Source organism: Chanodichthys erythropterus, chromosome 10 (assembly GCF_024489055.1).
Source record: "Chanodichthys erythropterus isolate Z2021 chromosome 10, ASM2448905v1, whole genome shotgun sequence".
In the NCBI taxonomy this organism is placed as follows: Eukaryota; Metazoa; Chordata; class Actinopteri; order Cypriniformes; family Xenocyprididae; genus Chanodichthys; species Chanodichthys erythropterus.
The window spans coordinates 48,381,622-48,409,364 of record NC_090230.1 but is presented as its reverse complement, the minus strand read 5'-3'; the positions used below and the strand labels follow the sequence as shown (position 1 = coordinate 48,409,364).

The following is a 27,743-nucleotide window of genomic DNA, read 5'->3' as shown; positions in this document are numbered from 1 at the left end:
CTAGAATTGTCCAAATTTTTTATTGGTTTGTATCAGTCATGATATATTGAATCAACATGGTTGGAAAAATGTGACATGTCAGATTTTTTGTTTTCACACACCATCTTATATCACCCTGAAAGATCACCTGTTCATCCTTAAAAAAATACAATCTAGAACTTCAGGTGGTGTCAGTGAACTACGTAGCATGTATATGCAAATTGAGTTACTTTGCCATGATTACTCTGTGCATATAGAATGATTAATGTTTAGATAAAAGCAATAAAATAGTTGAAGCAGAGAGCTGACAGGAAAAAAATATTACACAATCGTTTCACACCATAACATGACAAATTTTCCTTAAGTATTCTCAAAAATATGATTAAAAATATTTTATAGGCCTATACACTATACCATTCAAATGTTAGGGGCTGGTATATATATATATATATATATATATATATATATATATATATATATATATATATATATATATATATTTATTTTTTTAGCCTAAAATTTTCAGCTTTCAGTCTTCAGTGTCACATGATTCTTCAGAAATCATTCTAATATGCTGATTTGCTGCTCATTAAACATTCTTATTATTATCAGTGTTGAAGACAGTTGTGCTGCTTTTCTGTAAACCATGATACAATTTTTTTTTCCTGGATTCATTGAAGAATAGAAAATTCAAAACAATATTTATTTGAATATATATATATACACACATATCAAATGTATTTACTGCCCTTTTGACCAGTTTAACGAATCCTTATTAATTTCTTTAAAAACAAAATCGTACTTTTAAACGGTAGTGTATAATAATGCGAACCAAATGTAACATTATGTAGATTTTAGATTACATTTAGTTTTTATTTCAAATCCTTTTATATAAAGAAAACAGAGAAGCTACAGGAAAGTAGAAAGCAAGAAAAATGAAACAGCTATAAGCAGAAGGCAGGTCGGATCATTTGGAATGATGAAGGTAGGGAGGAAGAGGTGAAGGTGAGACGCAGTTATCATAGAACAGCTGGAAGTTCTTGTCTACGGCCATTCTGTTTGTCAGGTAGCTCTCCAGATCCAGCACTGAGAGCTCTTGGACTGTGTTCCCCTCCTTTGCATTCTTGGCGAGGGCCGCTTGGGTAGGGAAACGGATGCGCACGTTGTGTGGCGCGTTCCGGTCGTACTCGGTGCAGCAGTAGGCAGACCACACATCTTCGGGGATGGCAACACGGTCCTGGTTGTTGCGTCGGATCATATTTCCGGTAGTGGTAACCCCAGTTACGATGTAGGCTGTGCCCCGGCAGAAGTTGTTGAGGCGCACGCGGATGCGCTCTTCGTGTTGGCGCCATGGACCGATGTTGAACTCGCGGATTTCGGGCACGACGTTGGTGAGAGTGTAGGTAGCCGCTCGGTCCTGGGGGTCTGACTGGTGCTGGTCTGGGTTCAGATGACCTCGCTCGTACAGAACCACGTCGGAGTAGTCATCCAAAACCGCCTGGCTGTCCTCAAACTTCATGTGCAAGTATCCGGTGGGGAACGGCAACATGTTCCCATTCCCATCAAGCTCTGCAAGCTAGGAAGTAGGTCACCACATCATTAAAACCATAAAAAAGGACGCCATTTCTCTCAATCTTAAAAATGAAAAGGTGTCACTGGGACAGTAATTAAAAAGTAGTCCGATTATATTACCCAATGTGTAATGCAATAGATTACTTTTTCAATTTTCATCAAGCTGTATTCTGTAATGGACTACAATTTGTAAGTAATCTACCCAGCACTGCATATTAGTACCTTTCAAAAGGGTGCTACCCCTGTGGCAGCTTTGTGTACCTTTTTTTTCTGAGAGTGAATAGTTTCATACCTGAGGTTCATACATCCAGGGGTAGTCCACACGCCGATCGCCCTCTGTTTTCTTGAAGGTGTACGCAGAGTAAACTGGGATGCGGTTTTGGGAGTCGTACAGAGTCACGTATCTGGGTTTGTCAGCGTAGCGCTGGCAGATCTTCTTAAGCTTGTCACTTTTGAAGCCGCGTGGAGGGGTGCCCATATACAGTGAATCCTTGCATCTCTCAACATGGTTGAAGTCTTCAACCACAGTTGCAGTTCCCCAGTGTTCAGAGAGCAACATTGTAATGGCAAGGCCCAGAAAGATGACAGAGGGATGCATTTTAGTCAAAGGAACTTCTCGACTGTCTTACTTGAGTGTTTCTTTGATAGAATGAGCAAGTGAGAGGAAGTCGAAGCTGGTTCCTTTGAATAGCTTTGATTAGATAAGCAAAACAGAACTGGTGAGACTTTGCCTAAGAGAGAAGAGTGTAACAGCTTCATGCCTGTCTTTCAGGTGAAGTTGTACAGGATCTAGAATACAACATTGTAACATTTTGACCCAGTTTCATGTTGCTTTTTTTCTAACTCAAGGAAAATAATATAATCTCAAAAAAATATGAATATCCTCTCACTTTTAACAGTTTTTTTCCCCCCAGCAAATGTCTTAATGTGTAAATATTTGTATGAACACAAAAAGATTTCACAACTGAGACATAAACTATGTACATTTCACAGACATTTGACAAACAGAAAGAGGAATCCCTGAACAAAAAAATCAAAAGCAGCAGTCAGTATCTGGTGTGGCGCTAGCTGCTTTAAAGGGGACCTATAATGCCCCTATTACAAGATGTAATATAACTCTCTGGTGTTCCCAGAATGTGTCTGTGAAGTTTCAGGTCAAAATACCCCACAGAACATTTATTATAGCTTGTCAAATTTGCCCCTATTTAGGTGTGAGCAAAAACACGCCATTTTTGCGTGTGTCCCTTTAAATAAAAATGAGCTGCTGCTTCCGACCTGCTTTCCAAAAGAGGGCGGAGCTTTAACAGCTCGCGCCTCGGTTGCTCAACAACAACAAAGCTGGAGAATCTCACGCAGCCAAAATGATGATTGTCAGTAATGGTGTTCAGCCTTACATTGTTCAAACTGGTGTCGGACACTGATGGAAAGACTCAGGAAGAAGTTACTTTTAGAATGCAACTGGATGTTTCTGAACGGTTAGTGGAGAAATGTATGTAGTTGCTGTGGAGTTGATTCAACTCATTGACTAGCATGTGCCGTCATGTTAATCTTTTGTGCAAATCCAGCGTTGAATTGATCCTCGTTTGTGAAGCAGTCTGGTGTAAAATTATGGCATGGTAACAACACTCTACTACAACAACTCTTCCTCTTCTCTAAAGCAGCCCAACATGGCCTCACCCCCTTTGTTGTGTGTTGTGAGCAGGGTTTATGTAAATTTTAGGGTTAGTTATGTCACTAAGCGTGGAAGAAGCTTATTGTAGTCCTTACCAGCTGTTTGTTGTAGTCCTTAAACAACGAATTATTTGAAAAGAAAATATCTCCCTTTGCATTGAACTTTGAGCGTCGTAACTTTGCAGATGTTGCTTTGCTCTAACAGCAACATTACACACTAACTAAAGTTGAAAAAGTGACCACCCCTTTAAGTACTAGCAGTTCATCTCATCCTCATGAACTGAGCCAGATTTGCCAGTTCTTGCTGTGAGATGTTCCCCCACTCTTCCACAGAGGCGGACTTAACCAATAAATGAGGTAAGCAATCATGGGGTCCCATCTGATTTGGCAGAAACATATTTGGCGAATGCTCTAGTGTGTATTTGCGCTCTGAAGAGCGTCGAAGTTTTTATTTCCAGTGTGTTTTTGCAGCGCTGAGAGATGCAGCCAATCACAGACATGTCTGTTGATTTCCGTGCCATCAGAGCTCAGCTCTAAAATATTTTAGCAGCATATTGCACTATTTGTTGAATAGTAGCCTATTATTTGAAGTGATAAGTTACATGCTTCTTGCAGAATCTGCAAAATTTCAATAATTTAAAAAATAAATAAATGAGATCATTACATTTTTTATTTTGCACTGCAATGAAAATGTTTTATTATAAGAGATGTTTATATATAGTAAACAACATATACAAACCCGATTCCAAAAAAGTTGGGACACTGTACAAATTGTTAATAAAAAAGGAATGCAATAATTTACAAATCTAATAAACTTATTTTTTATTTACAATAGAATATAGATAACATATCAAATGTTGAAAGTGAGACATTTTGAAATGTCATGCCAAATATTGGTTAATTTTGGATTTCATGAGAGCTACACATTCCAAAAAAGTTGGGTCAGGTAGCAAAAAGAGGCCGGAAAAGATAAATGTACATATAAGGAACAGCTCGAGGACCAGTTTGCAACTTATTAGGTCAATTGGCAACATGATTGGGTATAAAAGAGCCTCTTAGAGTGGCAGTGTCTCTCAGAAGTCAAGATGGGCAGAGGATCACCAATTCCCCCAATGCTGCGGCGAAAAATAGTGGAGCAATATCAAAAAAGAGTTTCTCAAAGAAAAATTGCAAAGAGTTTGAAGTTATCATCATCTACAGTGCATAATATCATCCAAAGATTCAGAGAATCTGGAACAATCTCTGTGCGTAAGGGTCAAGGCCGGAAAACCATACTGGATGCCCGTGATCTTCAGGCCCTTAGACGGTACTGCATCACATACAGGAATGCTACTGTAATGGAAATCACAACATGGGCTCAGAAATACTGAACACAATCCACCGTGCCATCCGGCTAAAGCTCTATAGGTCAAAAAAGAAGCCATATCTAAACATGATCCAGAAGCGCAGGCGTTTTCTCTGGAACAAGGCTCATTTAAAATGGACTGTGGCAAAGTGGAAAACTGTTCTGTGGTCAGACGAATCAAAATTTGAAGTTCTTTTTGGAAAACTGGGACGCCATGTCATCCGGACTAAAGAGGAAAAGGACAACCCAAGTTGTTATCAGCGCTCAGTTCAGAAGCCTGCTTCTCTGATGGTATGGGGTTGCATGAGTGTGTGTGGCACGGGCAGCTTACACATCTGGAAAGGCACCATCAATGCTGAAAGGTATATCCAAGTTCTAGAACAACATATGCTCCCATCCAGACGTCATCTCTTTCAGGGAAGACCTTGCATTTTCCAACATGACAATGCCAGACCACATACTGCATCAATTACAACATCATGGCTGCGTAGAAGAAGGATCCGGGTACTGAAATGGCCAGCCTGCAGTCCAGATCTTTCACCCATAGAAAACATTTAGCGCATCATAAAGAGGAAGATGCGACAAAGAAGACCTTAGACAGTTGAGCAACTAGAAGCCTGTATTAGACAAAAATGGGACAACATTCCTATTCCTAAATTTGAGCAACTTGTCTCCTCAGTCCCCAGACGTTTGCAGGGTATTATAAAAAGAAGAGGGGATGCCACACAGTGGTAAACATGGCCTTGTCCCAACTTTTTTGAGATGTGTTGATGCCATGAAATTTAAAATCAACTTATTTTTCCCTTAAAATGATACATTTTCTCAGTTTAAACATTTGATATGTCATCTATGTTGTATTCTGAATAAAATATTGAAATTTGAAACTTCCACATCATTGCATTCTGTTTTTATTTACAATTTATACAATGTCCCAAATTTTTTGGAATTGGTTTGTAATAATATCTGCATTTAGACAAATGAAGCAGTTCAAAAGTTTACATACACTTAATTGATTTTCAGTACTGAGTCATTACGACTGTTTTCATGATGTTTTATATGATGAGTCCCATGTTTGTCCTGTTCTGCCCACAGTTCTTCAAAAAAATCCTTCAGGTCCAGCACATTCTTTGATTTTCCAGCATATTCTGCATATTTTAACCCTTTTCAGCAGTGACTATATGATTTTTAAGATCCATATTTTCACATTGATAACAACTGAGGGGCTAAAACACAACTGTTACAAATGGTGGAAAGTGTACTGATACTGAATTGAATGTATACATCTTCAATTAATATACCAAAAGTTATCATTTTTAGAAAATGAAGAAATCAAATTAATTGTAAATTTAAGCCACTCTTTTATTTATCAGGCCAAACCTCTCTAAACAGTCAAAAAACAAATGTACTGTTTTTTCAATTTCAGAATCACAAAAAGTACAGCTATTGTGATCAATATTAAATCTATATCTAAGACGTTCTAAGGATGGGTAAATATCATTAAAATTACTTCCTTAGCTCTAAAATACTAAAGTAATTTATAGTAAGAAATGCTATAGTGTTTTTGAACTGTACTACAGTAAAGTAGGCCTACTTGAATTAATTTGTTGTGGTAATTCTATAATTGCTGTGGTAATGTAACAACTAGAGTAATATAAACTTTATAATATAATTTTTTATAATATAATATATATATATTTGTAATATATTGACTTTACCCAATACTGTACTTTTTCAACAACTATAGGGTATGTTAAACTACATTAAACTAGTTTACTGTAGCAAAAAACTAAAGTATACAACAGTATTTATTTCAGATTATCAGTTCACTATAGTTAATACTACAGTAGCATTCATTAACAAAGTGTTGTAAATACAGTATACTACAATTTACTATAGTATGGTTCAAAAACACTATAGTATTTACTATAAATTACTACAGCACCTGTTATAGTAATTGTAAAAGTAATATTATCTCTTTTATTAACCAGCAGTTTTCTTTGGAAGGAGTAATCATTAAAAAAGGGAAAGACATGATGGTTCAGGCAAATAATGTGCAAAAACCTTATCACATATTCCCAGAACAATATATAGCCAGGTCCTCATTTCTGTAGAGCTAATCGTCTTTATGGTTGACTTGTATGGCTGTCTTATAAAATGTAAATCAGGTTCTTTTACAGTCCCCATCATGAGAGAACAAACAGTCCTCAATAGAGTGTGAAGAGGTGATGAAAGAAAAAGGAATAGAGATATGCCTGTCTGTATATGGAGTCTGTGTCCTGTGTGAACAAGGAATTAGGAAGAAATGGGGCTCTGTTCACCTCCTTTTATTTGTCTGATTTTACACAAGATATCTCATATTCATACCATTGTTTATCTTACATGCACACACAAAAGCAACTTTTTACTTCGAATAGAATCAGTAGACAGTGTACATATTAAAATGATCAAGCAATAGGAGTTTGATATCAGCTTTATTTGTTGTTTGATTTTGAAAATAATTATCCAGAACACCTAGAGCCTTTTATGTTGTAGACTCATGTTTTTCATGTTTTTATATTGGTTACTGACAGACTGCAGGCACAGAGAGAAGATTAAGTGGTCGATTTTTATTTTAGAAGGGTTACAGCATTCAGATAAATTGCAGTAAACATGCTTACCAAGTGAGAAAAGATTAGTTGTTACAGTTTCATAAAGAAGTTCATGGACTTAATAAAACTCCTGAGGACCCAGATGATTATATTCATTAAATCTCTCTCATTTTATCACTGTTTTCTGTCCTCTTGTGGATAAATATTCTTAATTTGAAAATATAAAATATTTTTGAAACTGAAAACTCTACCAAAATTCTACCAGTCAAGGCTAAAAGAAATGGATACAGATTTTACCCTTAAAAAAAAAAAAAGGACAAAAATTAAAGTGTTATATCCAATGTTTTTTTGTTTGTTTGTTTTTTGCCTGCAATCATACACAGTTAAGTAAAATGCATCTAAGGCCATATTTTTCAGGGCTTGATGGTTAGGTTTTCTAGAGGACATACTTAAGGTTCTTCAGTGGTTTTTTGCAACACCAGATTTCTTCAAACTACATTATGGGTTCTTCATATCAGTGTATTGGTTTCTGGGTTCTTTAAAGCACAAACACTACCATCCAAAAGTTTGGAGTCAGAGTATCGGCAACATGTGAGATGTGGCGATACACAAGAAAAAGTGATGGTACGCTACAGATTAAAATAGAGAAATGACGATACCGGTTTTTACAGTATTATTGATCAAATAAATGCAACCTTGGTGCACATAATTGACATCTTTCAAAAATCTTACTGACCCCAAACATTTGAAGGGTATTGTACTGTAGATGCATCAGTGCTTTTCTAAAGAACTAAGAATGTTTTTCTGTGGAACTGCTATTAGGTTGTAAAACCATTATTCTAATTCTAATTGGAACTTTAAGAGTGTACGGCAGAATATTTATTCAACAGAACACAATTCTAACAGCTGAAGACAAAATTATGAATCTAGATATCAATAGGATAGACATGTGAGATGAAGACTCCTAAGTCTGGCCTTTCATAATGACATTGTTAGGCTCACAATTCTCAAAGAAAATCTGAAACCTCTTGTCCACAAAGGTGTTCCTCTTCAAAAAATCTTCCAGTTGCTGCACAGTCATCTCTACGACCTCCGCTCCTCCTTTCTCGTTGAGGCCATGGGATGCGAACGCCGGGAATTTGGAGCGTTCGTCAAATGGGGCATTGCGATCGAAGTCTACGCAGCAGTATGCCGACCACAGGTAGGTAGGAACGGCCACTCGGTCGATGTTGTATCTACGGATCATCCTGCCAGATGTGGTGACCCCCGTGACTATGTATGCCGTACCTCGGCAGTAGTTGTTGAGTCGACGCCGGATGATGTGCTCGTGCTGTTTCCAGTGGCCAATGTTGAACTCGCGGACCTGCGGGACAACATTGGTGAGGGTGTATGTGGCCGCCTTGTCATCGGGGTGAGCCTGATGCTCGTCGGGGTTCAAATGGCCTCGCTCGAATTCAACGGTGTCCGAGTAGTCTTCCAAAACGGCCTGGGCGTCTGAAAAACTTCCGTGGACATTCTGAGGGAATGGCTGCATCTCACCAGAGTCTGCTGTTGTGGAGAGCTGTGTGATTAGGGAAACAAGTGAATATATATGTAGAAGAAAAAATTATGTATTTAAAAATATCTACAACCACCCTAAGATTGTTTGATTGGTGTTTGAAGTTTTGGTTACTTTTCATTGGGTCAGGTTGGGAGACCATCTTAAACTAGCTAAGAATCATCATATCCTACTGGTACAAACAGCTAAATCAGCTGAAAACCATCTTAGCCAAGGTGTGAGTGAGACCAGTTTAAACCAGCTAAAACCAGCAACCATCTTGGGCTGGTTTAAATTGGTCTTACATCTTGGCTAAGATGGTATTCTACTGATTTAGCTGTCCGGCAGTCTGACCACCAGAATAGTACCCAAAACCAGCCAACAGACCAGGCTGGGAGCCCAGATAAGACTAGAAGAACCAGTTTAGGCTGGTTTGCGTTTATTTCAGCAGGGTGCTCAAAATCTACATTGTGCCTTTTTTATGCATTGAGACAACAAAGCTATTAATTGCAGCGATTAAAACTTGAACCAAAGAAGATTATATTAAAACTAAAAGTTGGGAACCCAACTGCTGATTACCTGAGGCTCGTACATCCAAGGAACGTCAACCTTCTTGAAGCCGTCGGAGCGTTTGAAAGTGTACGCAGAATACACCGGGATGTGATCCACCACATCGTACAGAGTGACATACCGAGGCTTACCGTTATAACGCTGACAGATCTTTTTAAGTGACCGGTTCTCCAGACCCCGTGGGGCGGTGCCCATATACATGAATTCACGGCATTCTTCTGAAAAATCTTTCTGCACTTCTGAGCGCACAGTCACGAGCAGAAAGTAGAGAAACACCTGAAAAACTGTCCGGTGATCCATTACATTGAAAAGAAACACCGCTCTCATTAGAAAGACACTTTGAATAACCCCTTAGAAAGTGTCCCGTCGTGCTCATTTTCCATACTGCATTGATAGTCAAATAACTGCTCGCCGCTCACCTGAATGACGCTACATTCATGCAGTTGCACTTTCTCACCAGCGCGTGGCGCTGCTTCAGATCTTGCAACTATTTGCCATTTGCATTTTATCCCCCTAGACCCAGAATGTTTTTTTTTTTTAATTTAGTATTTTTTTTTTCACGCCATTACATTGTTTAGAACATAAGAAACAAATGGATTTTTTTTTTTTACTTATATTTTATTCATATGTTATGCTATATCCTCTGTAGTGGACACCAGGACTATAAAATAAAACGACATGAAAATATATGTATAGGCAAAAACAATGGGATTTTTTTTTAATCACCAATCAATTTTTAGGCTTCAGGATTTAACCAAACTTTGTTTAAAGACGATTCTCAACTATGTTATGAAAGATAGAACAGAATGAATCGATATGCCATTTTACTTTATGCAGTATGTGGGTAAAATAGTCATACATGGGTTTTCCTATTCAATACAATGCATCTATACACCGTATCTAATTTGCTTATTAATGTGTTCTTGGAGCAACATGCAATGAAAAAAGAAGTGTAATAATGGGAATAATAATTGTCAACATTTTCATAATAATATTTAATAATTAGTATTAAGGGGGGGGGGGGGGGGATATTGATATATAATTTATTTCCCTATTCACTTGTTGTTTCTCCCAAAATGCCTGATAAACATGATTTAAGTCCTGGTGTCCTCTACAGTGGACATGTATGAAATCAATGTCCCTGTTTCGTAACAGAAAGTCATATTTTGATTATAAACCTATAACATTTTCCTGAGATGTTGATTTACAATTTGAAAATTAATTCGATTTAAATTATATTTACAAAATATTATCATATTTCCATAAGAGTGCTAATTAATTTTAATTAATTAATTTAATTTTTCAGTCATATTTAAAGACCAAGGAGTTGTTGTTGTCATATGGAAACCTCTAAAAATGTGATATCTCTGCAAAGTCCTGAATGTGCTCTTTACAGGACATCCAGACATCCAAACTGTGACATGTATGTTGTCAGAGAAATCATTAAAATATAATGTCCACTACAGAGGACTAAAGTCTATTCCTGAGTCCCAGGAGGATATGGCAGCCTCAGAAATATGGTTAAAAAAAAAAGGAAAAAAAAGTAAGAGCGGTACAGTAAGCAGTTCCGAGTTCAGCAGGTATTAAAAAAATCCCATACAGCAAAACAGCTTAAATTTAAATTCTATCATCACTTAAAAAATCTCCAATTAAAAGGCTTTAAAAACATCCCACATTTTTTAAATTAATTTATTTCCCTTTATATAATCCTCAACTTGTTGTTCTCAAATGTTGTATTTTTTTTTTATCCTTATCGTAGTTTTGTAAATAAAAAAACTTTTGCAAATAAAACAAGTCATACAACATACCAGCAAAAGCCAGTACTAATTAATAGTACTAATTATAAAAATACAATAATAAATAATAATAATAATAATAATAATAATAATTTATTATTATTATTATTATGTAAACAAAACGAAAAAGAAAAGAACATACAATCCAGTGATTCTGCAGCCCGCTAGCAGTGGATGGCAGTAATGCGCTATTTTAGTTCTCTATCCTCCGTCGATCAAAAAGAAGAAGAAGAGCTTCGCGGTTCATTGGATGAAATTCTCATGTGGTTCATGTCCAACAGCCATTTTTGTAAAACACAAACAACAAGACGACCGAGCGAGACAGAAAAACTCATTGCGACCGTTGCAGATACGGGAAAAAAAAATAGATATTCAATTCAACATTGAAACTCACACAAGACAAGTGATCAAAACGGAGACATACCAGTTCAAACCATCGGTTACTGCGGAGCACGTGCGTGCAAAAAGAGTGAGTTCTTTAAAGAAGATCTAACTCTGGAGAAAACAGTGGCTGGCTAGTTTAGCCTAGCTGGCCAGCAGGCTCGCAGAAAAGGTGCGTGCTAAATCATTTTCAGCTTATCAGTGGGTAGCGTGCTTTGTGCATTGGTAACGTTACGTGAAATCATGTTTTAGTGGTAATCGCACATCTATGTGGTTGGAGCTAATCGCTCTGTATCAGATGGTTGGAGGGCTCGTAGTGAAGGCCTGCAGCGAGGACGCAACGCGAGCATATTTGAGACGTTACAGCTGCGTTTCCTGCTCTTGGTTTTCTTAAAACGTCTCAGACTTATTTCGCTGATTATAATAGATTACTTCTTAACCTTCATTAGAAACATATCTCGGTCTCAACCGTGTTGCATAACATCGCGACGAGTGTTTTGTCGCGTTAAGCTGGACTCATGCTTTTGGAGTTATGATTATAGTTTGGAAAGTTGTCACGGAAGGTTTTTGGCTGTTAAACTATAACATGAGTTCTGTGTAGTCCTCTTTTGGCTTCTAATAAATGTCATTTAATTCATTTAATCCCACCAGTAAAAGTTCTTGACGTTTTTACAGTTTTCAGCTATAATGGAAGTGCAGACTGACTTGATTTAATGTGCACATTTTTACAAGTTTTGTCTAAATAATTTCACGTCCAGAGCTGTTTCATTCCTATTGTTTTTCTTAAATGTGTCCATGATAAATGTCCATTCATGCATGCACATAATTAACTGCCTTATTTGGTGTATAATAAAATTTGTAGTGTCTGTTATTAAAGTTTCTAATAAGTTCAAATAAGTCATGGTAACAATACTTGTCAATGGTCACATCTGTGAGGAAAAATCAGTAATTCTTTGATACACATAGATTTATTGGTAAAATAAATTAAATAAAAAGTTAAATATATTTGTGTCATTGCCCCCAAAATTGCCTTTCAGTAAAATATTAAATTGTTACTTTATTGTTTGCAACTAGTAAATCTTTTTGAGAAACTGAGCAGTTTTGGACTGTTATTGTTTATTTGCACTTGCTTTTAGATGGCAAAAATTTGGAATTAAGTGATTAAATACAGTAGGTTTAGTTTGAATTTTAAAATTAATGTTATATTTATGTTTATAACAAAGTGTAGTGTATAATTATATTCATATACACTATACATATATAACATATATACACTATATATTTTTCAATTCTCTTTAATGACCAGTAAGTGTACAAAATGTTTTTGCTGTATATTTTTAATTCTGTTTATTTTAACGAAAACAATTAAATATAAATCTGAAATATCGAAATATATAAGATGGAAAAACTTCAATGAAAATTAAACATTTTGAACTGAAAATAAGCTTAAGTTGAAGTACTGACCAAAACCGCTCAAGATGAATAGAAGAATAGAAGTCTTTGGACAGGGTTACAGTGAATGAAATCATGAAAACCGTTTCATTATCATTATTATACTTTTTATTATTCCAAATACAATTTGTATAACACTAATAACATTGTCATTTTGCCAATGAATACAACTTTAGTTGAACTCTACAATACTTTATTGGCATAACGTAATGAAACGGTTTGCTTTTACACACACACAATGTTCTGTGCAATTTTATAATGACAGGGTTTGAAATAAAGACCTGTAAAATGCGGGTAAAAGCCATCTGTGGAGGGTAACAATGTCAAATCAATATGCTAGGCAATTTGGCAGGTTGTTTCACAAATTACGTTCACTCAATATGCTAGCGAAGTTTATGTAATCTGCGCAGCTTTAGCGCACATACTCAACTCATAAGTCAATATGAATATTAAATATAGCTATAATATAAATATAGTTTTTTTCGGGTGGGGGTATGGGATGTCTCGCTTTTTTCTCCTCACCTTTTTCACCCCTGATGTGTTTGCATCCCTATTTTTACGCAAGCATCTAATAGGCATTGCATGATTTAAATGTTGCTCTATAAGCAGTCAGTTTTACTGTTTTATTTCTCTGCAGGTGTGAGGAGTTGGGAGCTGAAGGCTTGTCAATGTAAAAAGAATTTAAAAAAAAATATGAATATAAATAAGAGCTGAAGAATCAAGAGGAGAGTTACCCAGCAATAGTTAGTTACGGCATTACAAACTGCCCTGAAAGATTTTGTCCAACAGCAGTTGCTGTTATTTATGCTGCCACAAATTCTTAAACATAGTGTGTTTTTTCTCTCTGAAGTGTTTTCAATTTACTGAATCTTTTTTTTTAAAAGATCTGAAGTTACTGGCACATTAGGGTGGTGTGCCATCTTTTGGAGCTCTTATATCTGGCTAGGTATTCATCAGCCTTTATTTCCCTGAAACTGGCAGCTATTATAATATTCATACAGAGTTTAGAATTACCAAGTCCACCTCAGCACACAGAACCACCGTACAAGCTCTGACAGAACCACCTCATTCCTGTCCCCCCCTTTCATCCTGGTCCTGTTCTTTGGACAAGGTAAGCACCGCCCATGATATTCTTGTTGTATTGTTTTATATTAATAACATCTCATATTTTGATGTGTGTATGTTGATTGATAAATGAGACTTTGACTTGTCATTTAATAACAGAAACCTTGAGCCCTCTGGACACCCAGAATATGACTGCTGAGACACTTAACTTCGGTCCAGAATGGTAATATATGCATTTCAGATGGTATGAATTCAAATGAATGTGCTTTATTTTGCAGGTCTCCATTTATGGAAATAAACTCTTACCTTAAGTACAGTACAGTTACCAACCCTCTGGCCAGTAACTCTCGCCAAAATCAATGTTTACTTGCTTTTGGCACTTGCAGAGTGTTTTTGCACTTCAAACATATGCACTTTTTTGCACTTTGATGATTGAGAGATAAAGGATTTGGACATTTTGGCAGTATGTTGGAGGAACACATTTTTCTTCCATTGATCTAAAAACATGACTGAAGTACATAAAGTTAAAATTGTTTTGCCCTGTTAAACACATTTAAAAATATGTTGGATAATCTGATTTGCCTTATTGTTATCCTTTTGTGAGGAATATTTAGTGTGCTGTAAATTTATGAACTGCCACATTATGTTCTGGGTGAATTTTTTTTTTTTCTGTCTTACTTCCCCTATAAGTGTCAGCAGAAGGAAACAGATGTTTCCCCTTTTTGTGTAATTTGTGATTTTTTTTTTTTTTAATTTAGATAATTTTTTATTAAATAAAAGATCAATCTCTCTGTCTGCTTATACACAATATTAAATCCAGAATGATTATTTGTGTATAAATGCATGATGTAAATAATCACGATGGCGTCTGCTTGCTTCAGGCTCCGTGCACTATCCAGAGGGGGGAGTGTGACGTCCCCTCCCCCTTCCCCTGCAATGCCAAAGTCCAAGTTGGCCGACTACCGCTATGGCCGCGAGGAGATGTTAGCACTTTATGTCAAAGATAACAAGGTGAGGGATTCACGGCACCTGCAGTAAAAGTCAAATCAATTAAACCGCACAGGCCGCCTGTTCTATTCATTATAGTAGTCGGTAAGAGTTAATACGTTTTTCTCCATTACATGACTTAACTGAGATTTTGTTCGTTTAAGATCCCTGAGGACATGCAGGATAAGGAGTTTGCTGCTATCCTGCAGGATGAGCCTCAGCAGCCGTTGGCCTTGGTGCCCCTGACTGAAGAGGAGCAGGTGAGTCTTCACTCCTCTGCCTTCCCTGATCTTGTAGCGATCACAAGAAGCTAATTTCATCTAGAGTTGTCAAAACCTGTCTGCTGATAGATGCCTGCTTTCAAACGTTCCCATGCATTGATCATTGTAGCCAATCACAGTTGTAAACATGTAACATATCATTCATGTTTTTCTTTTAATTTCTCTCACCTTTCAGAGAAACTTCTCCATGTCTGTGAACAGTGTGGCTGTGCTAAGGCTTATGGGTAAAGGAGGTGGTGCTGTACCAACAGGTGTAGCTAGAGGGCGTGGAAGCACTCGAGGAGGTCGAGGTGGGTTGTGACCATTGGTGTGAATTTGGAACAGGACTGATCTGTTTAGCTGATGGGGCGAGTGAGTGGTTAGAAAACCTGGTAGAAAATGGTGATTGTTTTTCCAATTCTGTGATGCAAGTACAGAAATTACATGATTGCTTTATTAAATAATTTCAGTATGGACATGAATATAAAATTTGATTTGTGTGTGTGTGTGTGTGTGTGTGTGTGAGACTACAGTGAAGATCGTCTTTCCAGCTACATAAGTTTCATCTTTTTTTTTTTTTTTTTAATAATTACAGAATAATTACAAAGAAATGTCAAGGTCACATTCCATCTCTTCCCAAAAAAAAATATAATATTTAATAAATGTGTGTGTGTATGTATATATATATATATATATATATATATATATATATATATATATATATATATATATATATATATATATATATATATAAATAATGTGTACATTTATTATATTATTATATAATAATTATTATTATTATTAATAGAATAATATTTAAAAATATATATTTTTAATATTTTGTCTGTCTGTAGGGAGAGGCAGAGGAGAAGGCGGATTCTACCAAAGAAGTGTGGATGAAGATGTCGGGTTTGGCCGAGGACGAGAGATGCACCGCAGCCAGAGCTGGGATGACAGGTGGGTTTAACATTCATTTGTGCATTTGTAAGTAAAATATACAATTCACATATCTATTTGAATATCAGTATACTTGTAACATGCATTTGTATAACTTGAATTCATTAAGATGTTGGTGCAGAATGTAGAATAACTTAAGTATAAGTGAGAGATGTTCATGTTCTCTTGTGCTGATCATTAATATAATATTTGCTGTTTCAGAGGTGAGAGGCGCTTTGAAAAGCCCTTGAGGCGTGAAGGTGGGCGTGGTGGATTTGAGGAGGGCGGAGCAGGAGGAAGGAAGGAATACGCACGCTCAGACAGCGATAACTGGCGTACGCTCAGAGAGGAGCAGGAGGACGATGATGCAGCAGAACCTGGCGGAAGCTGGAGGATTGCTGGAAGTCGTCGTGAAGGTACATTCCTTTGTTGTTGTTTTTGTTTTTTTGTAAATATTTAAATTATTTTATTTCTTTTTTAGGGATTTATGCACGTAGTGCTGAAACCTTATTGTAATTGTTAGGATTTTTTAAAGTGACCGGGCGGACCAAACCTTAAGCTGTAGAGGCTTGAAACTTTGGGGGATGGTAGTACCCACCCTGTCTACAACGTCACCAAGGCTCACCCCATTTGGCCAGACAGTGGTGCTACAGCGATCAAAAGTATAAAATCGCTCATAACTCCTTAACTGTTAATCGCAGGCTCAAGTGTCTTATATTGTTGGAATCCTTGGCTCAAGCAAGGATTTTTTTTTTTTTTTTTTTTTGAAAAACCCAATCAGAACCAAAGCAGTTCATAAAAATTTCTCTGGAATCTTATTTTCAATAATAATAATAATAATAATAATAAAAAGTTGAAATTTCAATTTATGTCCCTGACAGGACACAAAGATGTTTGAAGTAGGCGTGGCCAGTTTTACTAAAACTGCTATCACTCTTGAACAGAATGAGATAATTTCACCAAACTTGGTACACCTGTGTACGGGCTCAGTCTGTGGTCACCTGAAAAAGGATGTGGCTACTGGCCACTTGGTGGTGCTATAAAATGAAGAAAGAAAAACCCCACTAAAGCGGCTATAGCTAGGCAACAGTCAGTCCGATTGATAACTGGCACGCAGTGTATTGGTCCAAGGTGCTGTGAAGCAGATCGGAACGAAACTCGCTGGGCCTGTTTGACTTACTGGCCTAGAGGCCCATGAGAAATTGGAAAGAAATCAGCCACCGTGGAGTACCATTGTTGTGAATGTTATTGTTTTTGTCCTACATCTGTGTGTTACGCATTGTGGCTTATTTATTTTATTTCGTGTTGGCCTAGACCCCAACTGAATAGAAGCAATAAATGCCTTAAAGCGCTTGAACCATGGTAATTGCTGGTCGCAGCTATATTTAAACTGTTTTTTTTCTCTCATCTAGACGGGGGTCCTCGTTCAGCAGGTTGGCGGGATCATAGCAGTGGGGAAGGCCGTCGTAGGAAGTTTGACTTTGACTTCCGAGACGGTGAAGGTGGACGGAGAAGGGCTGGAAGTGAGGGAGGAGAGGAAGAGCGAGATGGCCTGCCTGAATGGTGCACCGATGAAGAAGAGGGAGAGATGGGAACCTTTGATTCTTCTGGAGCCTTTATGTGCATCAAGGTTCGCTCTTCAAATATGATTTTGTTAGGTTAAAGTTAAAATGCATTCTTGCACATGACTGTTAAGTAACTTCCTGTTAAATTAGTAAAACAAATAGATTAAATTAAGTTTCTGTGTCCATTCAGAAAAACTCCAGAGATGCAATCCCCGAAGACCAGGAACTGGAATTTGAGGCTCTGGAGGAGGAAGAGGAAGGTGGTCAGGAGAAGACAGACAGCCCTGCTGATAAATGTAAGAAAACCTGTAGTATACCAGAAGCTCATTTGATTGATTCTCTATCTGGTACATTTAACAGGAAATGGCTCTTGCCCTTGACATTAAACCATTAGCGACTTCCATTTCTCATGCTGAAATGTTTTCTCACTTTTTTTAACAGTTTTCTAAATTTGTCTCTTCTTATTTTAGCTGAAGAGTGTGAGGCAACAGCTGTGTGTGATGGAGACAGGAAGTCATCATCTCCTCATGCTGTGTCTGCTCCTGCTCCTGTGCACCCTTCAGAGCAAGAGACTCCCAAACCCATAGTCCCTCCCCCCTCCAAACCTGCACCCCAGCCATCTGAAGGTACTCTTTCCTTTCTCTTGCTTTCACTCTTTTTCACTTTAAGCCTTTTTCATATTTGTTTCAAGAATTTGCCATGCAACACACTCCGGATTAAGGCTGCATTTGTTCTTATAAATTCAGCTCCAGCAGTTGGCACCACACCTCAGACGCAGAGCACCTCTCCTCCGTCAACCACTGGTAATGATCTTCCAACAGTAGGGGGAGACACTGAGGAGGAAGATGGCATGAAGCACCTTCAGCAGGTCTGTGTGTGTTTGCTTATTTTTGTTGCTCTATGTTCTTATGATAGAAGTGCAAAGTAAAAAAAAAAATCTCTTTTAAAGGAGGCTGAGAAGATGGTGGCGTCTCTGCAAGACACGTCCCTTGAAGAGGAATGTTTCACTCAAGCTCTTCAGGAGAGCCACATCAACGCGGCACACACTCACTCACACCCGAATACACACACGCTCTCTCACTCCACCCCACACACACTCCCGCACTCCGCTAGTGCCCTACCCCTTTCTCACGAGTCCGCAATGAAGTGGTTCTACAAAGACCCACAAGGGGAGATTCAAGGTAATGCTCACTACCACATCCTCGTTCATAAGTGGATGTTTTCTGTTTTCATTACAGCCTAAAATGTTGAGCTGTCTTGGTTGTCTGTCTTTCAGGTCCATTCACTACAGTGGAGATGTGTGAGTGGTTTCAAGCGGGGTATTTCACCATGAACCTGCTGGTCAAACGTGGCTGTGATGAGGGATTTCAGCCCTTGGGTGAAGTTATCAAGATGTGGGGACGTGTGCCTTTCTCTCCTGGCCCCTCCCCTCCTCCACTTCTGGTGAGGAACAGTGAATTATTCATAAAAGGGTTTCATGAAATTCTGTGCCATGTATTAGAATTAAGCTTTGTTACAAAGATGATACAATTTTAACCTTGTACCTGAAGGTTTTTAGAATAATACTGAAAGCCCTTTTATTTGCCATAAATGTGTAATTTGATTATCTATTGCCCTAGAAATTTGTATATTAATTATGATATGTACTGTATGATAGGCTGTTGTTAGATTATAATCCATATTGAGTAAAAATGACCAGAAGTTATAGTTATCAATGTCAATTTTTGTGGGCAGTGCTCCGACATATCATGATATCCTCCTGTCCTTCTCCATCATTGCTTTACTGTTCTCCACTATCTAATTCTAAAAATAAAGAAGACAAATAGTTTAAAATAGTAAAGTTGGATAGAATTACAACTTTTTTGTCTGTTTTCTGTTGCTTTAGGGGAACATGGACCAGGAGCTGTTGAAGAAACAATTAGAGCAAGCTGCCACTGCAGCCCTGTACCAACAACTTCAGATGAGATTTCAGCACATAAACAGGTATCAACCCCTTGTGATTAATGTATCAGCCGACCGGGTATATACATACGTTTTGGTTTGTGAGTGATGTGTTTGCATCTCAGGTGTGGGGAGACTGGGATGCCTGCGATGAACAGGTCCATGTCAGTGCCAGACACCGGGCCCTTGTGGGACATGCCTACCTCAGTCTCTCAGCAGTCAGGTAATGCCAGCTGTATTGATGCTTTGTAATAGCCACTTTATTTGTGAAGTCCTATTGTTCATACCATTGGCTTTACGTTTTTTTTTTGTTTTTTTTTAGGTGGTGAGACCAGTCTGTGGGACTTAACCATGAGTAACTCCGCTCAGGGTCCAACTCTTGAACATTTGCAGAAAGTAGGCAATTTATGTAATCTTCAAATTAAATTGCCATTCAAAATATGCTACAGTAAAACAGTCAGTCCTGCTAAAGTTTACTGGTCTTGTATTGATCAAAGGTTCAGTGGTGACTAAAGCCCAACGCATTACTTCAGTTTACTTCATTACTTGTCCAGTGTCTGTGTCGTTTCTCTTCAGAAGTTAGGACGGATCAAATGTCTTTGTACTAGTGCTGTCAATCAATTTTGAAAAATTAACTAATTGCACGTTTTCTGTAATTATTTGTGATTTAATTGCACCTAACATTAATGTTTTTTTATATATTTTATATTGTAATAATTTCACATTTAATCTCCAAATTAATGTAGAAACAAAACAACATATTTTAAATATTTGTTAATGGCATCTTCAAAAAAACGCCCCCCCGTTCACTACCATTGCCAGGATATTTTTAAATATATCTCCAATTGTGTTAGTCTAAAAGAAAGTCCTATAGACCTAGGATGGCCTGAGGGTGAGTAAATCATGGGATAATTTTCCCTTTTTTTGGTGAACTATCCCTATAAGTGAATTTTAAGGTTATGATTATTACGCACTTGGGTACTTGATGGCTTCCGACAATGTCGACCAGTGGTTGAAGTAATTGACTACCTTCCTCTTACTTTATGCAAGCCCTACTGCCCTGTTCCTGGGTTCCAACCCTAATCAAACTCACCTGAAGTATCTAATCCTGCATTTCTAGATCACTTGAAAACACACAGGCAGGTGTGTTAAAGCAGGTTGGAAATAAAGTTTGCAGGATAGTGGGACCCAGGTGCAGGGTTGAAGATCTCTGCCCTACTGTATACATACTCTAGCGTTACCGTAATAACCCGAAGAATGCTTTGGGCTTAAGCAGGACTGTGACTTCACACATTACTCTCTCATCTAGGTGATCACATACATTTCATGTTGGATATGTAAACTTCAGTCATAATTCTCTTTTGTTAATTGAGCGTGTGTCACCCATGTGTTAGATCCAGGAGAGGCGTGAAGCTGAACTCAGGGTGAAGCGTGAAGAAGAGGAGAGGAAACGGAGGGAGGAAAAGCGCCGGCAGCAGGAGGAACAGAAGAGGAGAGAGGAGGAGGAGCTTTATAGACGAAAACAGGTGAGCACCCTCACGTGCTGGGCCACGACTGTTGCACTCTGAAATGTTTAAGATGTCTAACAAGTTTGTATGTTTGTGTTTTACAGCAGTGCCGTCAGCAGCAGGAGTTGATCATGAAGTTTCTGCAGCAGAGCCAGCAGCAGAGCGTGTCAGGGGGCGCAGGGTGGAGCGGAAGCCAGGCAGGTGCTCTGTCTCTGGGTAAAGCTACCGGAAAGAGCATGGGACTCCTGGAGCTGGAGGCAGAGAGACTTCACAAACAGCAGCAGCAGAGAGCACAGCAGCAACAAAGGGTAAAAACTGATATCATTCATTATTCACTTGCAGTTAGAAGGAAATTATGTTTCTTCTACTTTAACTTTTCATGTGTGTTTTGATCAGCATGGAGGTTTGACAATGGGCCAGTGGAATGATGGGCCAGCTGGCATGTGGTCAGGAGCTAGTATGGAAGGCAAGGTGGGAGGCGGAAACCCTGCTATGGGCATGTGGGACGAGGCCATGAAGAACCAAGCCAGCCATCGCAACATTGGCCTGAAGAACAGCCGCAGCAGTCCCTCTCTCAGGTACAAATTTACACACACAATTTACCTCTCCTTTTAAACCAGTGTTTTTACACACAGTGTTCACCCCAAAAGTGTCCATGTTCTCAGTGATCAATACATGCTGAATCGGCGTAAGCGTACTGATGATGAGGAGAGGCTTCTGAAGCTTCTTCAGGGCATGAAACCTCAAGACGGTTTCACCACTTGGTGTGAACAGATGCTCCACGCTCTCAACACGTCTGCAAATAACTCCTCTTCACTAGATGGTAACTCACATTTGTTGATTGCTTCTCTTCCTGCTTTCTACTCCAAGAGGAACTCAAATTAGAGTTCTGATGCTTATATTTCTCTCTGTAGTGCCCACCATTGTGGCATATCTGAAGGAGGTGGAGTCTCCGTATGAAGTTCATGACTTTATCCGCATTTATCTGGGCGATACCATTGAAGCCAAAGAGTTTGCCAAGCAGTTCCTGGAGCGCCGTGCCAAACAGAAAGCAAACCACCAGAGACAACAGCAGCAGGTTTCTGAATGTCAATTATAGATTTGATTGATTGATGGGTTTGATTTGATTGATTGATTGATTGATTTTGATTGATTGATTGATTGATTGATTTTTTGATTGATTGATTTCTTAATGTACTGAAACTTTCCACAGCTGTCCAAGGAAGTCTCTGGATTAAACATGAACTTCCCCCTGCAGGTAGAATTTTTAAAAAGACATGGCATTAAATTGTTTTTCCATATTAAGATATCATGATATCGGTAATAATTTTCATACATCTGGATGTATAACTTGCCTTTTTTGCGTGTCCATTGCTGTATTTTAAAGTCTTCTGTTTTTTTTCTCCTTACAGTCAATGTTCCAGGCAGCTCACATTAATAAGGGCGGCAGTCTGTATGACACTCAGGGAGGAAAAGCGAAGAAAAAGCCTAGCATGATGCTCCCCTCTGACCCCAGTATCCTCGGTTAGCGTGCATGCTCGCATACACTCACGCACCCCTGCCGGGTCGCATTCAGCTTTACCCATCAACATGCATACATTACCCAGAATAACCCTTGGAAATACTGTTGTTTTAATCTGCGCTCTGGCTCCTAGTCAAATTCTTACTGTCTGGGTCATAGTGAGATCTTCATCTAGAGAAGAGGATCTGTTTACTGATATGCTTATTGAAAGCGTTTTCTACCCTGCTTCAAGGGGAAAAAAGTACAAGGAATGTTTATGAATTAGTCATTAGTATATTCCCAGATGGGAAATTTCTTGTAGAAAGTGAACCCTCAGACCTCTCAACCTCTGTTCTCCTGTTTCCCACCTCCGCAGGCTACTCATTCCTGGGGGGAGGTGAGCTGGAGCAGGTGGAGGATTACTGACCCAACCCGTCTACTTGAGTTTACCTGAGGCCTTAAACCTGGAGCAAATCAGCAGAGGAATGTGCACTGCTCAGTGAGGGAAGGGGTGGGGCAATATTTGTCCACGCTCCCTCTCTCTTTCTCCCTCTTTCTCTCATTCTGCACTGTGAGAGGAGCAGAAGGAGGTCGTTGGGAGGTTCGACGTGAAGAGGAGTTCCTCTTCCGCCTCCCTTCAGTAAAGCACCTTACCTAAACCATTGCACTTTAATGTTTTCATATTTGAAATGGAGTTTTGTCCTTTTTTTACAATGCAAAATGTGTGAATATATTGTTGCGTATATTATGTGTAGAATATTTGTATGAGTATACATACGAGAGGTAGGAACGGAGTGGTTTCCGCCACATCGAACACAGAGGTTGAGCAACGTTTTAGGGGAGATCTGAGTCTAGCATCTCTCCTAACAGACAAACACTGTTGTATTTTTATGTTCGTGGTAAAGCTATAAAAATATGAATTTGAAAACTTGAAGATTTGCACTTGTTTAACAAAAAAGAAAAAGACAAAAAAAGTTAGGATAGGTTATGAGGATTTTTGTGAGTGTGCACGAGCGTAAGAGAGATGAAGTCTGCACAAATTTTATTGCTTACCAACCTGTATAAAACAAATGCCATGCTTTTATTTTGTTCAACATAATTTTTGTACTTCATTGAGCATGTGTGCTAAAGTGTGTGTGCGTGAACGGACAGAAGACATTTGTGCTTTTTTTTTTTTTTGTACATAGGCTCTTAAAGAGACCGATAGGACAGTCAAGCATTGCGTGTTTTACCCTCCAGTGTTTCAAAGCATGGCTGAGGTGCTGTTTGGCCCGTTTGGCTCTGTTATAAGAGGGCAATCGTGGTCGCTGGGTTTGTTTTATGTATAAATGTAGCTCCTTTGTTGTCTGTCTACAAACTATACTTACATTACATCTCTTCCCCTATCACTCATTCTCTGTCCATGATGTGAACTATTGCCTTCTGTCCAGAAAGTGTGTTTGTGTGTGTGTGGATTCTGCTGGCTGGTGTTTTGACACCGTCATGAGGGCGCTGTGATCCTGTATGTCAGTTACTTTTTTGTTGCTGTTGAAAAAGGATGAATGATTTATTTTTTTATTCTATACAAAGTATTTGAACTTTATCAGTTGGAGCACTTTCTAGGCTGCTACCTTGTATTTTTTGAATAATGTTTTTATTTGTTAGGGTTTTTTTTATTTGCCTCATGAGGATGTTGTATTATGAATGAATGTATTCCAAAACAAACTATGTATAACAGTGCATCTAAAAACAAGGCTTAAGTGTCTCGGAGCGAAATGGGACACGCCTCACCATTCGGAATATGCCTATTATCTGAGGTCAGATTCTGGAAAGCGCATGGCCTGTACTGAGCTTACGGTCTCCGGCTGGTGCTCTTCCAGAACTCTCACATCACCCGGAGATCGAGTTTGTCTCCCGACATCTTGATGGAACTGTCTTTTCCATCTTGTTATTGCGCTCTTGATACAGGGCCATTGAGAGCCAAGGATCCGCAGTTTGTAGCAGTAATTTTTTTCTTTAAAAGACAAAATCTATTCCCCCCTCCCCCAATACATGGGTTTTGGGATCGAAATATGTGATGTTTTGCATCAAATGTTTATTCACCTGAATAAGAGACTTGAGGATCAGAACAGAGGAGATTGTGGTACTTCATCTGTAGAAACGTTTCCTGCTTTAAACGTATTTCACTCTATTCTGACTGGATTATATTTTTGTAAAAAACAAAAAACAAGACAAAGACTAAAAACAAGCACGGAGAGGATATCAGCACTAACTCAAATGCCATCCTGGAGTACGGAAAGGAGTGGCAACCAGCTGCATTTAGTGCTACTCAGAGAGCGAGACAGAGGGAATATGTGTGGATCCGTTTTATCCACACACCAAAGGAATGGAGTTTTCTGCATCCTTTGAGCTGCAATCCCTACTGCTCTCTGCAACACTATCAAATGAAGGAAAGTCCTATAGCATTTGAAAAAAAAAAAAAAGTGTTCATTTTTGAATGTTTGATTTAAAAAAAAAAGCCTTTATGCCTTTTTGAGAAGATTACTGTGCGGAGAAACCGCAGATTCTCACGTCTATCAATCATTTCTTCAAAAACTCCCTTCCCTGCTTAGGGTTGAGGAGTCTAGATGTGATGAATGTTTGGAGAGGAGGAGACGGACTGAAGCAAACGCTCCTCATTTCTTCACTTGAACTAATCTCAAGGACACAGACTTGTCATGATTGCCTGTTGATACAATGAGAAATTTGAGACTTTCACAGCAATTGTTGACATGGAGTTCATGGATGCAAGTTGAAACGACTGAACTGCAGCGAAGCAGGTGAGATGCGACGGCCCGAGATTGCAAACTATTCTACTCGTTGTGCTTGTGATTTAATCCTGACTTTTGTTTTTCAGTTCTTCAAGGATGGAAGTAACCCTGCTTGGACCATCACACGCACCAGTACACATCTTCTGATGTCGTCGAACTGGATTAAGCAAGAGACCACCACTCTTTCTCTTCTTCTCTTTAGCTTCCTCTCTCTTTCGTCCTGACAACGTAGATTGGGACCCACAGACACAGACTAGCTGTGTACATGCGTGTGAAGAGACTTTTTATGTCTGTAGAAAGACACTCGTACATTCTTCCTTCTTGCTCGTGGGTGAGATGTGGACTGGATGCCCTGTAAATAATGTAAATGATTTTGGTCCCTGTTTGAGTTCTGTCCATCATTTTGAGTGTTTCACATGCCTTAATTGTACAAAATAGAACTGCCCTGGTTGATATTAATGTAACACTTGCTAGGAAAACAGCACAGGCTATATCTACACCACTCAGTCATCTAAAGGAATCTGAGCCTGGCTAAGGATGTTTCCCCTACATTGACTTTATTCATCATACCAGTCTGTGGGATGTTTCCACAGTGTATGTATTATCGGTATGTTAATGTTCAAGTGAATAACTGCAATTATTGACATGTACAGATAAAAGGTTGATGATGAACATTGGTACATGCTGAAATCTAAAAAAGAATTGTAAAAGTAAAAAAAAGAGGTAGTTTGCCTTCCTCTGTCAGTTCAGCATTTAATTTTTTTGAGTTTTAAATTAGGTGGGTACGTACAGAACATGGGGGTTTTTCTTTGAGAAGATCAAAATATGTTAAACGGAAAATAAAATTTTTAAATGTTGAACTGGTTTTCTGTCATTATTTTGCCATTGCTGTCGGTTTAGACCAGGGATTCTTGACTCTGGCCCTTGAGAGAGCCACATTCCTACAGAGTTTAGCTCCCTAACTAATCTAACACACCTGAACAAGCTAATCAAGGTTTTCAGGCTTACTCGAAAGTTACAGGCAGGTGTGTTTGATCATGTTTGAAGCTAAACTCCGCAGGAAAGTGGACCTCGAGGGCCAGAGTTGAAAGCCCATGGTTTAGACAAGGGGTGTTAAACTCAGTTCCTGGAGGGACACAGCCCTGCAGATTTTAGCTCTAATACACAAACTTATTTGTGGTTTTCATATAAGCCTGAAATACTTGATTAACTGAATGAGTTGTGTTTAATTAGGGTTGAAGCTAAACTCTGCAGGGCTGTGGCCCTCCAGGAAGTGAATTTGCCACCCCTGGTTTAAACCATAGTTGTTTTTAGTTTTATACAGGTTTAGTCAGATTTTACTCCTGCTTTGCGGCTGTTCTCCACTATGAGGCAGCATCACACTTCTGCTTCAAAACCTCAGCGTATCATTGCATTGCATAAGATTCAGTAATGATTGGGTCTCAAACGTTTTATTTTATTAAGCTAAATAAAATTGCTAAAGAGAACTTTTTTTTTTTTTTTTTTTAGTTATTTGTTTGCATTAGGAACAAATTCTAGGTTCTTAATCTACACCGCATGAACCACCATTTGATTCAAAGAACCAAGCATCACCCTTTTGTACCACATAGGACAGTTTTTAGATCAGACACAGGGCATAAGGTTTAAGTACACAAACCCTCTCCTGATAAGCCTCGAGCTATTTGACTAAAGTTGAGGCAATTGGACAAAACAGTACGTCTCATTGAAAAAAATTACAATGAACTGAAATCGACTCGAGGCCTTCCAACCTCACAATTCATTGTATAGTTCTTTTGATTTGTTGAGTTATAGTTACTTTTACATTTGATAGTATTAAAAATACCTCAGAGTGCTTTTCTCAAGACAAGACACATGCACAAACTCTCCTCCCCGTCAGTCACCGACACGCGCGCGCACCTCCAGCAGATGTTGCCATATCCGCGGTTTATGAGCAAATTAAAAAAATAACCTTTAATTATCTAAATTATTGAAATAGTTTATTAAAAATACTATCTATTTTAATACAAATTATTATTTTGCTGAAGTTTGTAATTTAGCTGTCCTTAATCTAGACTTTATGTAATGTGTTTCTTTCATGATCAATGAAAAAAAAAAAAAAAAAAAAAAAAGTAAAACTTTCCCCATAATTCATAACCCCCAAACCTTTATAAATGAAAAACGGGTAATCTATTAAGGTTAGGCTTGTTTATCGGAGCATGTTGCCTGTTTCTCCTGAGATCTGGCAACAATGCCGCCGGCGCGCGAGTCAAAGCGCGAGACTTTGCAGAGCAGCATTGAAT

At 38.4% G+C, this 27,743-nt stretch overlaps 3 protein-coding genes across 7 annotated transcripts; 1 reads left to right on the top strand and 2 right to left on the bottom strand.

The window, feature by feature from the left end:
- Positions 1 to 731: 731 nt before the first annotated feature.
- On the bottom strand, positions 732 to 2,149 carry LOC137028368 (endonuclease domain-containing 1 protein). The gene is made up of 2 exons (XM_067397128.1): positions 1,844 to 2,149; positions 732 to 1,555 (listed from the first exon to the last, which is right to left on the bottom strand). The coding sequence occupies exons 1-2, from the start codon at positions 2,147 to 2,149 to the stop codon at positions 947 to 949; spliced, it is 915 nt and encodes a 304-aa protein (XP_067253229.1). The 3' UTR covers positions 732 to 946.
- Positions 2,150 to 7,919: 5,770 nt separating this feature from the next.
- On the bottom strand, positions 7,920 to 9,766 carry zgc:172339 (uncharacterized protein LOC564384 homolog). Its single transcript, XM_067399348.1, has 2 exons — positions 9,272 to 9,766; positions 7,920 to 8,716 (listed from the first exon to the last, which is right to left on the bottom strand). The coding sequence occupies exons 1-2, from the start codon at positions 9,587 to 9,589 to the stop codon at positions 8,120 to 8,122; spliced, it is 915 nt and encodes a 304-aa protein (XP_067255449.1). The 5' UTR covers positions 9,590 to 9,766; the 3' UTR covers positions 7,920 to 8,119.
- A 1,587-nt stretch (positions 9,767 to 11,353) lies between these two features.
- gigyf1b (GRB10 interacting GYF protein 1b) lies at positions 11,354 to 26,276 on the top strand. 5 transcript variants are annotated; one of them, XM_067398016.1, is made up of 27 exons: positions 11,354 to 11,527; positions 13,529 to 13,634; positions 13,776 to 14,002; positions 14,116 to 14,179; positions 14,838 to 14,967; positions 15,108 to 15,203; positions 15,400 to 15,514; positions 16,058 to 16,160; positions 16,362 to 16,555; positions 17,552 to 17,769; positions 17,895 to 18,000; positions 18,175 to 18,330; positions 18,451 to 18,572; positions 18,654 to 18,885; positions 18,981 to 19,147; positions 19,590 to 19,687; positions 19,771 to 19,868; positions 19,968 to 20,041; positions 21,040 to 21,171; positions 21,258 to 21,461; positions 21,550 to 21,731; positions 21,819 to 21,976; positions 22,068 to 22,231; positions 22,367 to 22,411; positions 22,566 to 22,677; positions 23,031 to 25,452; positions 25,530 to 26,276. In XM_067398016.1, the coding sequence occupies exons 4-26, from the start codon at positions 14,145 to 14,147 to the stop codon at positions 23,078 to 23,080; spliced, it is 2,991 nt and encodes a 996-aa protein (XP_067254117.1). In that variant the 5' UTR covers positions 11,354 to 11,527; positions 13,529 to 13,634; positions 13,776 to 14,002; positions 14,116 to 14,144; the 3' UTR covers positions 23,081 to 25,452; positions 25,530 to 26,276. The 5 variants fall into 5 exon arrangements, with proteins under 5 accessions (XP_067254117.1, XP_067254115.1, XP_067254116.1 ...); XM_067398014.1 differs by having other exon boundaries at positions 11,354 to 11,611; XM_067398015.1 differs by having other exon boundaries at positions 13,529 to 14,002.
- Positions 26,277 to 27,743: the final 1,467 nt, after the last annotated feature.

Bases quoted from the DNA above. Each gene is read 5' to 3' on its own strand.
- gigyf1b (XM_067398016.1), top strand. From the start codon at position 14,145: ATGACTGCTGAGACACTTAACTTCGGTCCAGAATG. The intron at 14,968-15,107 runs GTGAGGGATTCA...TGTTCGTTTAAG, and splicing joins TTTATGTCAAAGATAACAAG to ATCCCTGAGGACATGCAGGA. The intron at 21,732-21,818 runs GTACAAATTTAC...CCATGTTCTCAG, and splicing joins CGCAGCAGTCCCTCTCTCAG to TGATCAATACATGCTGAATC.
- zgc:172339 (XM_067399348.1), bottom strand. From the start codon at position 9,589: ATGAGAGCGGTGTTTCTTTTCAATGTAATGGATCACCGGACAGTTTTT. The intron at 8,717-9,271 runs GTAATCAGCAGT...CTAATCACACAG, and splicing joins CTTGGATGTACGAGCCTCAG to CTCTCCACAACAGCAGACTC.
- LOC137028368 (XM_067397128.1), bottom strand. From the start codon at position 2,149: ATGCATCCCTCTGTCATCTTTCTGGGCCTTGCCATTACAATGTTGCTC. The intron at 1,556-1,843 runs GTATGAAACTAT...CCTACTTCCTAG, and splicing joins CCTGGATGTATGAACCTCAG to CTTGCAGAGCTTGATGGGAA.